The sequence below is a fragment of the Colletotrichum destructivum genome, chromosome 3, assembly GCF_034447905.1.
Source record: "Colletotrichum destructivum chromosome 3, complete sequence".
Classification (NCBI taxonomy): Eukaryota; Fungi; Ascomycota; class Sordariomycetes; order Glomerellales; family Glomerellaceae; genus Colletotrichum; species Colletotrichum destructivum.
Window position 1 is genome coordinate 1,507,207 of NC_085898.1, and position 13,425 is coordinate 1,520,631.

At 55.7% G+C, this 13,425-nt stretch overlaps 2 protein-coding genes across 2 annotated transcripts; one reads left to right on the forward strand and one right to left on the reverse strand.

Annotated features, from left to right (window-relative positions):
* Positions 1–21: 21 nt before the first annotated feature.
* Positions 22–2,112, reverse strand: CDEST_04550 (uncharacterized protein). Its single transcript, XM_062920709.1, has one exon. The coding sequence runs from the start codon at positions 1,799–1,801 to the stop codon at positions 470–472; it is 1,332 nt and encodes a 443-aa protein (XP_062776760.1). The 5' UTR covers positions 1,802–2,112; the 3' UTR covers positions 22–469.
* Positions 2,113–3,773: 1,661 nt separating this feature from the next.
* CDEST_04551 (Putative quinone oxidoreductase/zeta-crystallin, GroES-like superfamily) lies at positions 3,774–5,299 on the forward strand (the record flags this gene model as incomplete). The annotated part of the gene is made up of 1 exon (XM_062920710.1): positions 3,774–5,299. Exon 1 carries the CDS (start codon positions 4,130–4,132, stop codon positions 5,297–5,299), a length of 1,170 nt encoding a protein of 389 aa, XP_062776761.1. The 5' UTR covers positions 3,774–4,129.
* Between the last annotated feature and the right edge of the window lie 8,126 nt (positions 5,300–13,425).

Sequence of the window (13,425 nt, forward strand, 5' to 3'; positions counted from 1 at the left end):
TTCCCTCTTTGCTTTCCACCTTTACACATCTCTCTCATGCATACAAACACACATATCCAGTTCGTCATCTTCATATGAAGAGTGTCGTTTCTGCACAAGGGGTCTCCGGGTTGATGTTGTAATAAAATTGCGCTTTTCGTGAGTACTCCTAACCCTCGCTACCTATGCAAAACACTGGTACTCCAACCAAATGACAGAGAAAAAGGGCGAAACAGAAAGAGGTGAGAAAAGGGGATTCGTAATGCGTCAGTCTGGGAATCGTTTCGAAAAGAAGCAATGCAAGTAGACGATTAAACAAACAAGTAAACAAGCAAAACGCGATTTCGGTCATTGTGATGAGAAACCCGAGCAGCAGGCAAAGTGCCGTCAACTATTCCCCCCCTGGCGGCGCAAAACAAGAGACCAAACGACGAAAGACGGGAAAATCAAAGAAACGCCCGGAGCACACCGATGTGTCATGCTCGGCAGCTCAGCAATCACCTCCCCATCCAAAGTGACGGTTGACGACATTCATGGCGCTGACACCGGCCCTCACGAGGCCCCTCGTTGCCTCGCCGTCGATGCCCGCAAGAGCCTCCTCGAAGCTGGTGCCCTGTCTCCCGTCGGCATCCCTGAGGTCGCGCTGGTCCAGCTCACCCTGGCGCCTCTCCAGGACGGCCTTGGAGATGGCCCGACCCCACATGTTGTACCAGTCGAGCTCCGAGATGGTGACGTACTCGCGGCCCGTGACTCTGCCCGTTTGCGGGTCCCTCCGGCGGCGGGAAAAGGGCCATTCGGCCTCGACAACTTCGAAGCGCTTGGTGCGGAAGAAGAGGTAGGGCCAGGCAAAGACCCAAAGGAAGGTCAAGTAGAAGAGCCAGCGCACCCAGGTGGTCGAGCGCCAGCGGTTGACGCGGCAAGTGTTGTAGACATCGATGCGGGCGTCCTGGACGGGGAAGAGGACGTCAACACGGCCGCGGTAGTGGGTGGCGCGGACGAGGTCCTCGAGGCGGGCCTTGAGCTTCTCGTCCTCGTCGAAGCCCGTGACGGTGCGGAGCAGGGTGAAGGTCTTGAGGCCGGCGTGAGAGGCGCAGTAGCGGTGGCACCACTCGCGCAGGGTGGGCTGTCTGGCACCGTGGACGTCGGCGTCGGCCGAGGAGGACGAGGACGAGCCGCCGAAGCCCGGGGCGCGGGTGGGGAAGACAGTGCCGCGGCGAACCTTTTGGAAGTTGTCGGCGGTTCGCAGCTCGCGCCAAGAGCGGCGTGCGGCGATGTCGCGGTAAAGGAAGGGGGTGAGGTCGAGGCGGATGTCAAAGTCGACGACCGTCTTGCTCTCAGTCTTGTCGTCGCGCTTGCGCACGCTCTCGGTGTGGGTACCGCGGATGCGGACGTAGGGCCGAGGTGGCAGCTCGGCGAGGGCGGTGATGTGAGCTTCGAGGTAGGTCGGGTCGGTGTCGAGACGGCGCGAGGTGTGGATCTCGGCACCTGTGACGGCGTCCTTGCGGAAGAGAAGGGGCGAGGGACCGGCTTCGTCTGCAAGAAGAGCGTTTGTGGTCACGGTGACGGAGTGGTGTTTGGCACTCGGCGAGGAGGTATCTTGAGATTCGTCTGTATAGGAGGGCGGAAGGTCGTGGGCTGCTGCTGAAGAGGAGGAGGCGGCGGCGGCGACGTCATCGAAGTAGGGGTCGTTTGTGTGGAGAGAGTAGGCGTCGGAGGGCTGGTCGAGACGCAGGGCTGGAGGTTGGACAGAGGCAGATTCGTCCTTCTTGGAGTCGGGTTCGAAGGGTGGGAGATCCGGGGAAAAGGCGCCTGGCATCGACATTTTTTTATTTTATTTTTTGTTCCCTTGTGGGTGTTGATGTTTTGGTTGCAGAGGTGAGGGAGTGCAAGGCGGAGGAGGATGTTTACAGACAGGAAGAACTGTTGATGGACGCAAGGTAGGATCGAGGATGGAGATGAAAATGGAGATTGCGGGGAGTGAGCGAAGTTCCAACAGGCCGCAACAGCACAAATGGTAATAAAAAAACCCCAGTCCGGAAAATATACAATGAATGAACGACGACGATCGTGGGGGGGATGGGGATGGGGATGGAGATGGAGATGGGAACAACAGTGATAGTGGCGTGTGATGCCCCAAGGGAAGGGGAGCATGGGAGGGTAGGTAGGTATTTTGGGTTAATGTCCAGAGAGCATCCGTACGAATAGAGCGAGACCAGGTTCCAGGCCTCGGAATTCTGCCTTCCAATACCCTGAGGACCCTTGGCTTGCAGCCACTCCCTCCTCATTCCTCTCACGATCCAGCCAGTCACAGCCCGTCGTCCTAACCTGCGAAAAGGTTCTTTAGGCAGAACCATCACCAGCCAGTCAGCAACAGGGAGCTATTCGGGGTCGTTGAGCCGGGGGGGGGGGGGGGGCGCCGGGGAGGTCCTTGGCGTCAGCCACCCAATGAGGGGGATAGGGTGGGGCTGGAACAGTCGCCAGTGGCCAGTCGAGTGAGAGAGGACGGACATTGGGAGGGCACAACTAGGTACCGACCAAAGGTACCTTAGGTATCTTACCCAGCTTCTGTCTGGTCTTTTCTACATCTTCATCTCCACACTTTCCATCTTCCACAGCCACGGCATCACTCAGTGAGTGACCGAATGTGCCCCCGTCCGTGGGTTTGTCGTCCCACCGTTGAGACATCGCTTGTGCCACCCACTCAATGCGATGAACCTGGAAAATCAGAGTTTTGTATTGCGCGTCCCGGTACGTTGGGCGGCGCGACCACTTGCAGTCTTCCACGGCTTAAGCAATGCAACGGAGCAGTCAGTAATCAATCCTCTCTCCATCATGGTGCTGGGCTATTAGCAGCCGAACAATCCATCATCATGAGCGATGCGCAGAGACAAGTATCATGTGTCGCCGACCGCTAGTCACTGCTTTTACAACCAGAAACAAGTTGCGAGACCGAGTCCTATTTTGGCACGCCTCAGAATCCAAACGTCCGTCTTGGCCTCGCTTAGTCAACGTCTCGCCCTTCCACCTGTACGATGTGTTCTTCTGATACGAATGCGGTCCCCGGAAAACTTTTGTGCTTCAGACGACGAGTTTCGGCCTCCGCCAACCTGCACAGCAGCCGACCAACAACCAACAACCGGCCATCTTCGTCGGCTCTCGTCCTCTGAAGCAGTGATACCAGCGACCGCGCCTACGTTCCTTGCAAGTTGCAAGCTTTTTCTTATTCGAAATGAGATTCGAATGCGCACCAGCGGGGGGAGGGGCTGCTCTCTGTCCTCATACGCTCTCTCTTCGCTTTGCGAATTGAATGCAAAGTCAAATATCGCACCTTCGCCTCACTCTTTCGCCCTGAATCGTCTCTATCTGCCACACGATTCAGACTGGTGACTACTTTAGATGACATGTTCTTCATCCTTCCCGTATTTGTGTTGTGGCCTTGAGTCAAGCCCGGTTACAAACGTAGTGACCCCCCTCTCCACGAGATAGCTGGGTAACAGTTGTGTCGAATGGAACGATGACCTGAGAATGGATGCATTCGGATCCGACCATGTGAGCCGGGTCAGTCAATGCTGCCTTACATAATCCGCACGTTATGGCCACTTGCTCAACCGAAACAGAGCGCCGCTAAGCCAACAAGACTAGGCGAGACCTGCAGGGAAACGACTCTTCTTCAGCTGGCCGTATTGGGAACGCTGCCGCCAAGAGCTGAACCCCCCGCAGCATTCCCATCATTTGAAAGGGACAGATGAACACGATCCCATCCTCGTGGCGCCGAGCCTGTCGTCGTCGTTGGGCGTCATGCAAGCCACCGCTTGCTGTGGGTGGAGGTGCCGTTATGCTTGCGCGTTAGGCTGCATCCACTAACACGGCTCAGAACGGGTCTTCTTGACCATCAACCGTTATGCTGTCGCAAGGCAGCCTTCTTTAAAAAGATGGCTCGACGTGCTCACTTTCTTGTCTGCTTCAATCCAGTTTCCAGTATCAGTTTCTGAGTGCATCTCTTAATTTGACAGTCCCATCAGCCGCATATCCAAAAGAAATCACAATACTCGCACCAAGTCCACATCGTTCTCGTTAACACCCCCCCCCCCTTCTTCCATAGACAATAACACTTCAGTCTCCGTACGTTACTACTCTGCCACCAAAAGTCATGGCGACATCCCGCGCCTGGACCTTCACAGCCCGCGGCAGCCCCCGCTCCGTCCTCTCCCTCGTCTCGCTCCCGGCACCCACCCTCCCGCCGGCGTCTTCCCTCCTCGCCAAAGCGAAATCCGTACCTGACGCCGACGACGGTAACGAATGGCTCCTCGTCAAAGTCGCCTATGCGGCGCTAAATCTGGGTAGTCGACTCTACATCACCATGCTCCCCGCCGTCGCCCGCGCGAAGACGGCTGTCCCGGAGCTCGACTTGAGCGGGACCGTTGCCGGTGTGTGGGGCCCCGGGACCGGGCCTGGCTCTGCTTCCGGCCCAAACAGCGTAATGACAACACACAACAGCCGGTTCGCCAAGGGCGACCGCATCGCAGCCTTTATCCCCGTGTCTTATGGCTGGCCGACCGGGACCGGCGCCCTAGCCGAACACGTCGTCCTCCCCGCGCGCTACGCCGTGCCCGTGCCTTCCCACGTCCCGCTCCGGGACGCCAGCAGCGTGCTGACGGCCGGGTGCACCGCCGCAGTGACTCTGCGCGCTGCGGCAATGAAGAAGGGGGATAGGGTTCTCATCAATGGGGCTAGCGGTGGCATCGGGTCTCTCGCGGTGCAGATGGCCCGCGCAGCCGTCGGACCCGAGGGGTACGTCGTCGGCGTGTGTTCGGGACGCAATGCCGAGATGGTTCGGGGCCTGGGCGCCGACGAGGTCGTGGATTACACCTCTTCTTCGTCCCCCGTGTCCAAGACTCTGCGGCAGAGGTTTGGTAAGGAGGGGAAGCAGTTCGATGCGGTTGCGGATTGTATCGGCGTGCAGGACATTTATGCGAACTGCGCAGAGTACCTCGTACCCCGGGGGGTTTATGCCGCAGTCGGGATCAAGCCCGCGACGAACTCGTATGGTGGATTTGTGAAGGCGGTCTGGCACATGCAGATGAACGCCCTCTGGCCCCTTGCGACTTGGTTGGGCGGCACAGGCAGACGGTGGGCGGCGACGACCATGATGGACCCTGGCAAGGCGCTGATGGAGGAGGTTGTGGGTATGCTGGCGGACGGGAGGATCAAGGCCGTCTTTGAGAGGGAGGTCGGGTTCGAGGAGGTTGTGGATGGGTACGAGATCGTCGGGAGCGGGAGGGCGAGGGGTAAGGTCGTCGTCAAGGTCAATGGTGAGTGAATGTTTTTCCCTGCCATGCGGTGGCATAACCTTGCTGCGAAGCTATATCTTGTAACCAGCTTAATCATCTTATTTTGGCGTAATGGGTTGTCTAGGTTTTGCAACTTATCACAGCATTTGTCTCTCCAATGCACTCAAGCACTGCTCATGGGGTTGTAAGCCGCCTTTCTTTGATTGGTTATAGTACGCCATGTGTTCTTTTCAACACCATCCTTCTGGTGCTATGCACTCTTTTTTCTTAACAAAGGAAATTGAAGATTCTTGAGAAGCCCACGAAACTACCATAAAGAGGTCAGTTTCGGCCTCGACGTATTACATCCCGCTTGTGCCTATAATCGAAGGCGACAATAACAGCCTCAGTGTACGCAAGCACCGCGACCAAGACCACTGATCCTTCAGCCAGCTGTACCGGGGTTCTTACGAAGTTCCTCCAACGAGAGCAAGAAAGGCGCTCTTCCCGCCTCCTCTTCAGCCTGACTAGCGTCCCCCAAAATCCACAGCTGCCTACCGGAATAATCGCCGTCGACGACTGTCTGGAGCCTTTGCCTCAGGGCTGAAGACGACAGAGTAGCGGTCATGACGGCCCAATGCTCGTTTCTCTAGTGGTATATTGCTGTACTGAGGAGGAACGTCTCTCAGTCTGGGAGCCGGACAATATCACCTAGCAAACACCCTCAGTTGCCGGAACGCTTCCAAAAAGCACATCAAAGCCACTTCAACCACTCAAGTTCAGTCCGACACAAACCAGAACTTCGAAACCCCCTCATAAAGCTGAAGTGCAACCTCAAAGTCACAATGAACGAAGCAACACCAAAACCCGCGACTCGCCTCTCGCTCCCTCGTCAAGAGAGGATGATTAAAGGACAGCAACCACCGATCTTTTCTGCCTCGTCTGCGCAAAGAAGCCCTTAATACCAAAGACGATTCAATGGGGCCCAACCCCGTTTCGCGCCCACTGCCGCACCCGCCGGAGCCCAAGTCCACCCGAAACCCACGTGCCGGAAGCGCGCCGATCTGGTGCAGCCCCGTGCCCCGGACCACCGCTAATCGCAACAACGCCAATGTTGTCCATGAATAGGTATTGCGCCTACTGTCCACCGTTAAGCGGGACCGTTCCATTCTCCGAACGAGACCAGCGCGCGAACGAAAAGGGCAGCAACGGCTGCATCCGGACCAGGTGGGAGTCGCTGCTAGCAGAAGCACAATGTAGGTCGATGCAGGGTAGGACCCTGGACTAAGGAAACGATACGCTTCCTGTCGGGAGACGCGCTTTCTGGAGAAAGCGAGGGATGTTGGCAAGCCATCAAGTCTGTCTACATCTGAATATCGGGAGGTGCTTTCAAATATCCAAGTTCCCAAGACCGCGAGGGGTGGGGGTGGCTGGCAGGGGAGGGAGACGTTGTCATTTTGTTTATTTTAGATTTCGTTGGATGGAGAACTGGCACAAACCTGAAGAGAGCAGCTTCTCAGCTGCTTGGACTCTTCTCGCCCTGCACTTAACCAGATGGTTAAGAGGCACTGTACCAGCATGATTTCGATGTAAAACCCGGATGTGCCGTGAAGGACCCAGTAGCCAACCATTTATCATACGAATATTTTGTCCGACTTTCGTCTACGAGCTTGTCTACTTAACGGAAACAATTCCGTCAATGCTGGTTACACCCAGAGAGATGCCCGAAGCCACCAAACGATACAGACGCCAAGGCGGCCAACCACTTTCAAAGGGGCATGTCAAGTTTGCATGCAGCTTAAATCCTTTTTTCGCAGAGAGCGACAGGAAGCTGGCGGACTGTTTCGTACTCCATAAGGTGCTTGCCGCTATCGAAGGCTAGATGGCCTGTAAGATGCTTGTGCTTTGCATAGCATTACGCGCCCAATATTGGGGTATAGAACATATGTTGCCCAGCCTTAACTTTCTATCCCAGTGTGTAGTAAAATGTGTCGACTTGCGTTGACAAGATATCACCCGTGGGCAAGTGGAAGGATGCAAAGCGAGGTGCCTGGCGATTCGTAGTCAATTGTGCCTCGACACGGGGATGCCTCAGTGCCCGAGGTGGTATCTTCGATGTCAACCTAAATAAAGCCCTCGCAAATATTCAGTGTCGCCCTTTGCCATTTTAGCAAACGGTAAGAGTAGTATCAGCACTGCCAAGACAGACCTGCCTGTCCAGATTGAAACCCTTATCCACGTTTGCTGAGATAGATGGCCCTCGGATCCATAGCCAGCTGTACCTTTCTCGCGCTGTACAACGCTCAACGGCAGGCAACCCTCATTATTCACGGCAGGCAATCAATCACGAGCTTCTCAAGCCCAGGCCGCCGAACGACCATTTCCGAGCTTTCCCTAGCTGCCAAGGTGTCACCGCTCAGCTCAGAGAGTCAGGGCTAGTGAGCAAACTCCGAAATCGCCCACCTGACTCGCCATCGGGCCGGGCCTGCCTGGCCTTCATTTGCAAAGCGATTCAGGTGTTGCCAACTCCCAAGCGACTAAGAAACAGGAACACTGCCAACTCCGGGTTTCTGGGTTCGGAGGAACTGACAAGAGTAAGCTTACGCGCAGGGTGCGCTCCACGCTCGATGGGTTGCTGTGGAGCAAAGGGGGCCATACGCATAGTACCTTATGTACAGTAATCAACTTGTTGGAGGAAGTGCAACCCCCAAGACCTCGCGATCGTCCTCGCTTAGGAGGGGTGGGCATGGCTGTCATCGTCGACCCGCAACATATGTTGCCCCCCTCTTCCGCGAGGATCGTCAATGTGCACGTAGGAAGCGGGAGACGAGCCTTTGCGTGACACAACCCTGTCAATCAGGCAGTGTATTCTTCGATTCCTCGCACCTGAACCTTTGTGCTGCGGCCAAACTTTGGACGACATGCTAGAGCTTTGAGGGAACACAGACCGAATGGCTGGGATATTGGAAGGGACCTCGCTCGGGGCGGTGCCCGATGATGTGCAATACCCTAGTTCATGTCTCAGACATGGCCATCTAGTGCGACGAGCTGCTGTGGAATCATCATGAGCGACATCCCCATAAGGCGTCTTGGAGGGCGTGGACGCATGGACGGACCGCTCGTGTGATGGGCAAAAGGTGAAATGGCCCCCAGCCATCCGTGATGCTCTAGCCTCTGCGCAAGGTGCGAGTCAGCATCCCCGTCTCTCCACGATTCGAAATAACATGACGATGCCCCCAATGTTACCACAATCTGGCTAGTGCTGAGACGGTTTGTGCTCATAGGCAGGGGTGCAATCCCGCTGCAGAGAGGACAAGACGAGACCGTTGGAATACGTCCCACGCAATGGCATGTGAGGGCTTTGTTTTTGAGACATCCATTGGCTAGGAAGACGGATGGCCGCCGCTGTTCCCGAACGATTTGATCGAATTCATCTCTGACGCAAGAAACGTCTTCCAGTAAAACGAATGTGCCATTCGTCCTTAAGCTACACGATAAGTCCTGTGTCAACCTGAAGCTTGGCGGAGTGGAAGCCCCCATGACCATGTGTGTATGTGTGTATGTGTGTGTGTGTGTGTGTGTGTGTGTGTGTGTGTGTGTGTGTTTGCGTATGCGCGGGTGTGAACTGTTCCCTCTACATCTGTAGTTGTGACATTTTCAAAACGAGAAAAATTGCAAGAAAAAGGGAAGGAAAGAAGAAGAAAAAAGAAGGCGTGCGTTGCTGCCACACCCACGTCGCCACGCGACTGGCAACTGACCAAGGCGACCCGATGTGCTTAGCCGCGAGAGGAAAAAGAAAGCGAACAGCTTTAAAGTGTGGGGGAGCCTGATCCGGATCCTTTCACGAGAGGCGGATCAGGGGTACTACTACCGTCTTTGCCCATCGCCAACCGAAAACCGCCTTCAAAAACCGCCCGAAAGGCAAGCCACCTGCAAGGTGGTAGGTAGACCATAGAGTTATGGAGGCGACGGCCACAAGGTCCTCGCACCACTGTCGACGCGGATTCAGTGATCTTGGAAGCGTTCACTCTTCATCCACAACACTGACAACTGTGGCAGCGGAGGATGCGTGGGCCATCACGGCGAACTCGCCGGGATTCGGCGGCGGGCTTTCATCCCCGGGCCGGCGAGTAAGGTTGCTTCTGAAAAGACGGTGGTTCCGCGATGACAAACCGAGATAACGACTTGCTGGTAGGCGAGGCGGGTGTCGGGCGCACGGATCTGGTCCAGGTGCAGACGTCAGGCAATATTGAACTAAATCACTGATGACGATATCGTCTCTCCTGCGTCGGCGAGAAAGGAGACCGTTGTCAGTTGATAACAGACCCGTTTTTCGGCCCCCGGATTGGGGTGCTTTGTCCGCTCCTTAAATCCGTTGTAAACCAACCCTGATCCTGGCTGCTTCCGCTCCTGCGAGCCTTGCTAGATTGGCGACGCTGAGCCAGGGGCACATACGTTAGGTGAACCAGACATATTGCTTGCGTCTGATTTATCACAAACGATGTGCTGGGCGAAGAAGAGGCTTCCGGTCTATTGCTCCAATAATCGACAGATTGGTTCCCAAGAGAGACAGATGGTAGGAGGGCGAGATATGGCCGTGGTGTGCGGCGGCATGCGTTTCGGTCCTGTCAAAAAGAATAAGCCGGGGCGACGGGAACATGGGTAGCAGACCATCGGAAGAACCCGATTCTTTCTCGACGCCGCTCTCAAACCGATACACACCTTTATCGGGATTGGGTCGACTGCCGAGGGCTCGGGGCCTCCAGGAAGAAGAGGACGGAGGGAGCTGCGCCCGCCTACACTAGATTGTGTACGAATAATGTCGTAGAGTACGGATACTATAGGTAGATCACAAGTGATCAGGAGGAGAAGACAGCTGAAGCGGGTTGTCGGCTGCGTGGGCCTAATCCAAGGTAGGACGTCGTCCGTGGCCGATTGCCGGGACTTGTGCAGTAGAGCAAACAAGCCGACACCTCTTGGGCAGCCGAGCACCAACGGCCCCTTGCTCAGTTGCCGCACATGACCAGAGACTTTTTGCCCGACAGGCCAGTTTGTGCCAGGGATGAGCGGCGCGGGCTGGTTTAGTTCAGGAGGCGCGCATTTTGAGGCAAGGCACGCACACATGGGTCCACGGAGCCCTTGGTACGAATTCAGCATGTGTTTATTTCGTACGCTCTGCATGCATTGAGGCCCCGCAATGGTGCAGCATCATGGCGGAGAGGTTGGCACAGGCAGGACCGGCTACGACCAAATTCCGGCCAACCGTCCTAGCACTAGCCTATGACGGCGACTAACCAGTCAGGCGCGGTGCAGGACGGCGTGGCCTAGAGGCTAGAGCCAGAGAGGCCACATGGGCTTTAGCGTCGATGTAGAATGCGATGCAACGCGATGCCATGCGTTGTGCTGCCTGCATTTGTTGCATATTGAAGGCGCCCGCCCAATTAACTGCAGCTTCGAGCCTGAACCTGCTCGGGACCATCCCGAGGTGGGCAAACACAAACACAGCGAGACCCGAACCGGTGATGGGATATGGTGGATGGGGAGGCGAGGGGCAAGGAGGCCTGTGTGGATGAAGAAGGGTAGTGGGGAGTGAGAAGGGACGGTTCGGTCCCTGAGACCCACCAGGTCCCAGCACTGAAGACTCACTGAAGGGACGGACGGGGGAATGCATTGAGAGGCATGGTTCGATACTGATGTCTTTCCAAGTAGCGGTGGGGGAAATGGCATGGGGTATCTTATCGAACGATGCGAAGAGATATCGGTCTCTCGGACAACCGTCCTAAAGTGAAGTGAAGTGGCAGTACAATTATTCGCATCTGTATACATAGTAAGTCTCCGGTGGCCCCATTGTTTGCCCTCGGTCCCCCTTACACCTCCCTTGTCGCCATCGTCATCGTCATTGTCGTCGTAGTCGGCCGTGGCGGTGGCAGTCACAGTCACAAGAGGATGATCCGCGGATGATGTTTAGTTACATTGGAGGCTCGAGGCCACATACGAGAACAACTAGCCTAATGCAGATGACAAAAGCCAGTACTCACCCAGGAACCATAGTGGCCGTTCCTGGCTGGTGCGAAACGACTCACGAGTGAGCCAGATTGCAACGGGCTGGGGCTTGTGTTGCGCGGGCGTCTAGAGGGATGGCGTGTGTTTTCCTCCAGAGATGAGTGATTGTCCTCGAAAACCCATCGAGGCAGCAGCGCGGGGGGTTGAGGTGTAGGTATTTTGCCTCTGCCAAGTAGCAAACTAGTCAACGACAAGATGGATAACACCTTGTGTATTAGGTATTTACGTAGGTACGGTAAGGTACCGTACAGAGTGCCGAGTGCAGAGAACGGTGCAAAGACACGCAGTGCCGGCGTGGCGGTGGTTGTCGGATTGTGAGACCAGGAGGCAATGTCAAGCAAGGTCCCATGCCGTCCCAACTGCGGTCATGTGTTTCGTACCAGCGCCGATTGCGATCCACCCGGTACCTGAGATGGTGCTCTTCATCATTCCTGCTGCTTTGCATGGCAAGCAAATGCGGGCTCGGAGTGTGTAACAGTGCCGGCGGCAGGGCATGAGAAACAAGGCCGTCGTCAGCCGGTATTTCGTAACCCGAAGCTCGACTAAAGGAAGGGGCTGAATGATGAGGCTGTAACAAAGTCAACGCGGCAGTTGGGATGGTGACGATGTGATGGATCATGGATGGTATTGAAGCCGACGGCCAGCTCAACCTGGGTCGGAGGGGGTTGGCCCACAGACAACGAAAGGCGGCAACGAGTTGAAAGGAAACGACAGAGTCAAGACGGTCGTGTGTGGTAGAGACAAGGCATCGGACGGATCGCACTGAAGCAGTCTGCATGTCTGCAAACGGCCATGGTGTAGGAATGGAGCCAGTCACAGTGTCGTCTGAAAACAGCGCGCTGGCGGCGGGTAAGTGCTTGACGGCCGAGAGAATAAGTCTAGTCGAGAATACTTCGTATGAGTACCTAGTGGACTGTCTGACAAACCGCTGAGACTGACTGGTACCAGAGGAGGTGCGCGACCAGGCAAGGGCAGGCTGCAAGACCAGGATGGCAGAGAGCCCGAGCCCCAAGCCCAGGCTAGCGTGGCTGGATGGGTGTTAATGTGTTTCTCTTTTAGCGATGGAAGCCTTCGACTGTTTCCGCCCCTCCCAGCGGAAGCGTCACAACGCGGCCCTGGTGGAGCGGTGCTGAAATTCGACAGGAGACGATTTCCTGCGTTTGAGTCTCGGCTGCGTTGAGGGCCGTTGTGGATAGAATCCTACACCAGGTACATCGAGACAGGACTGATAGTGAGATATTGAAGGAGAAGGACGGGGCAAATTGGTTGAGAATGCTGACTGCCATTAGGTGTTCTCGAATACAAAGAATGACAAGAAGGCAGGTCGCTTCTGCTTACCTGCTTGCCTGCGGTAGAGGAGTTCGTACCTAAGGTAGGTACTTCCACAAGAGAGTCCACAAGAGAGGCACGTACCGTGCCCTAGGTGCCCGTGCCCGTCTTGTTTCTTCCGTAGTATCCACCCCGCGATCCATTCCATCACGAAACCCCCATCTCATTGGATGCCGTGAAATGCCACTCAAAGTGTCCGTACCCATCAGAAACCAGATGCACAGGGTGTTCTTCTCATTGGTCCTGGCTTGATTCGGTACTTGCAGGTTGCACCTGCCGCCGTGGCTTTGCGCAGGTACCGTTCGTACCTGCTGTCACCTTTTCAAGGATGCCCAATTTGTTTTAATTTTCTTCTTCTTCTTTCCCCTTCTCCTTGCCCCCTGACCCTAGCTCTGTAGCACTGACCCTATCCTTGATATCCCGAGCTCACTGCGGCGGCGACGACCCACCACCGGGGCTTGGCTTTAGATGGTGTACGGAGAGACTGCATGTATCCGTACTGTAGCACGAGAAAGAGAAGAGAGATGTAGGTTGGGGGGACACCCCTACTGTATGCGTAATGGAAACAGACTGACAGACATAGCGAGAAGGTGGTAGGGAGTGAGTTAGTGAGTGAAAGAGAGAGAAGGCCAATGTGAGGTAAGTCGGTACGTACAACAAACAGTAGTAGGTAAGTACCTACCTAGGTAGGCACCCGAGGTAGGGTAGTCGAGGACTCGACAGGTCTTAATCTCGCCTACCGCATAGTACGGACCGCTCCTGGGCGGCGCGCCCTTACTCTTCA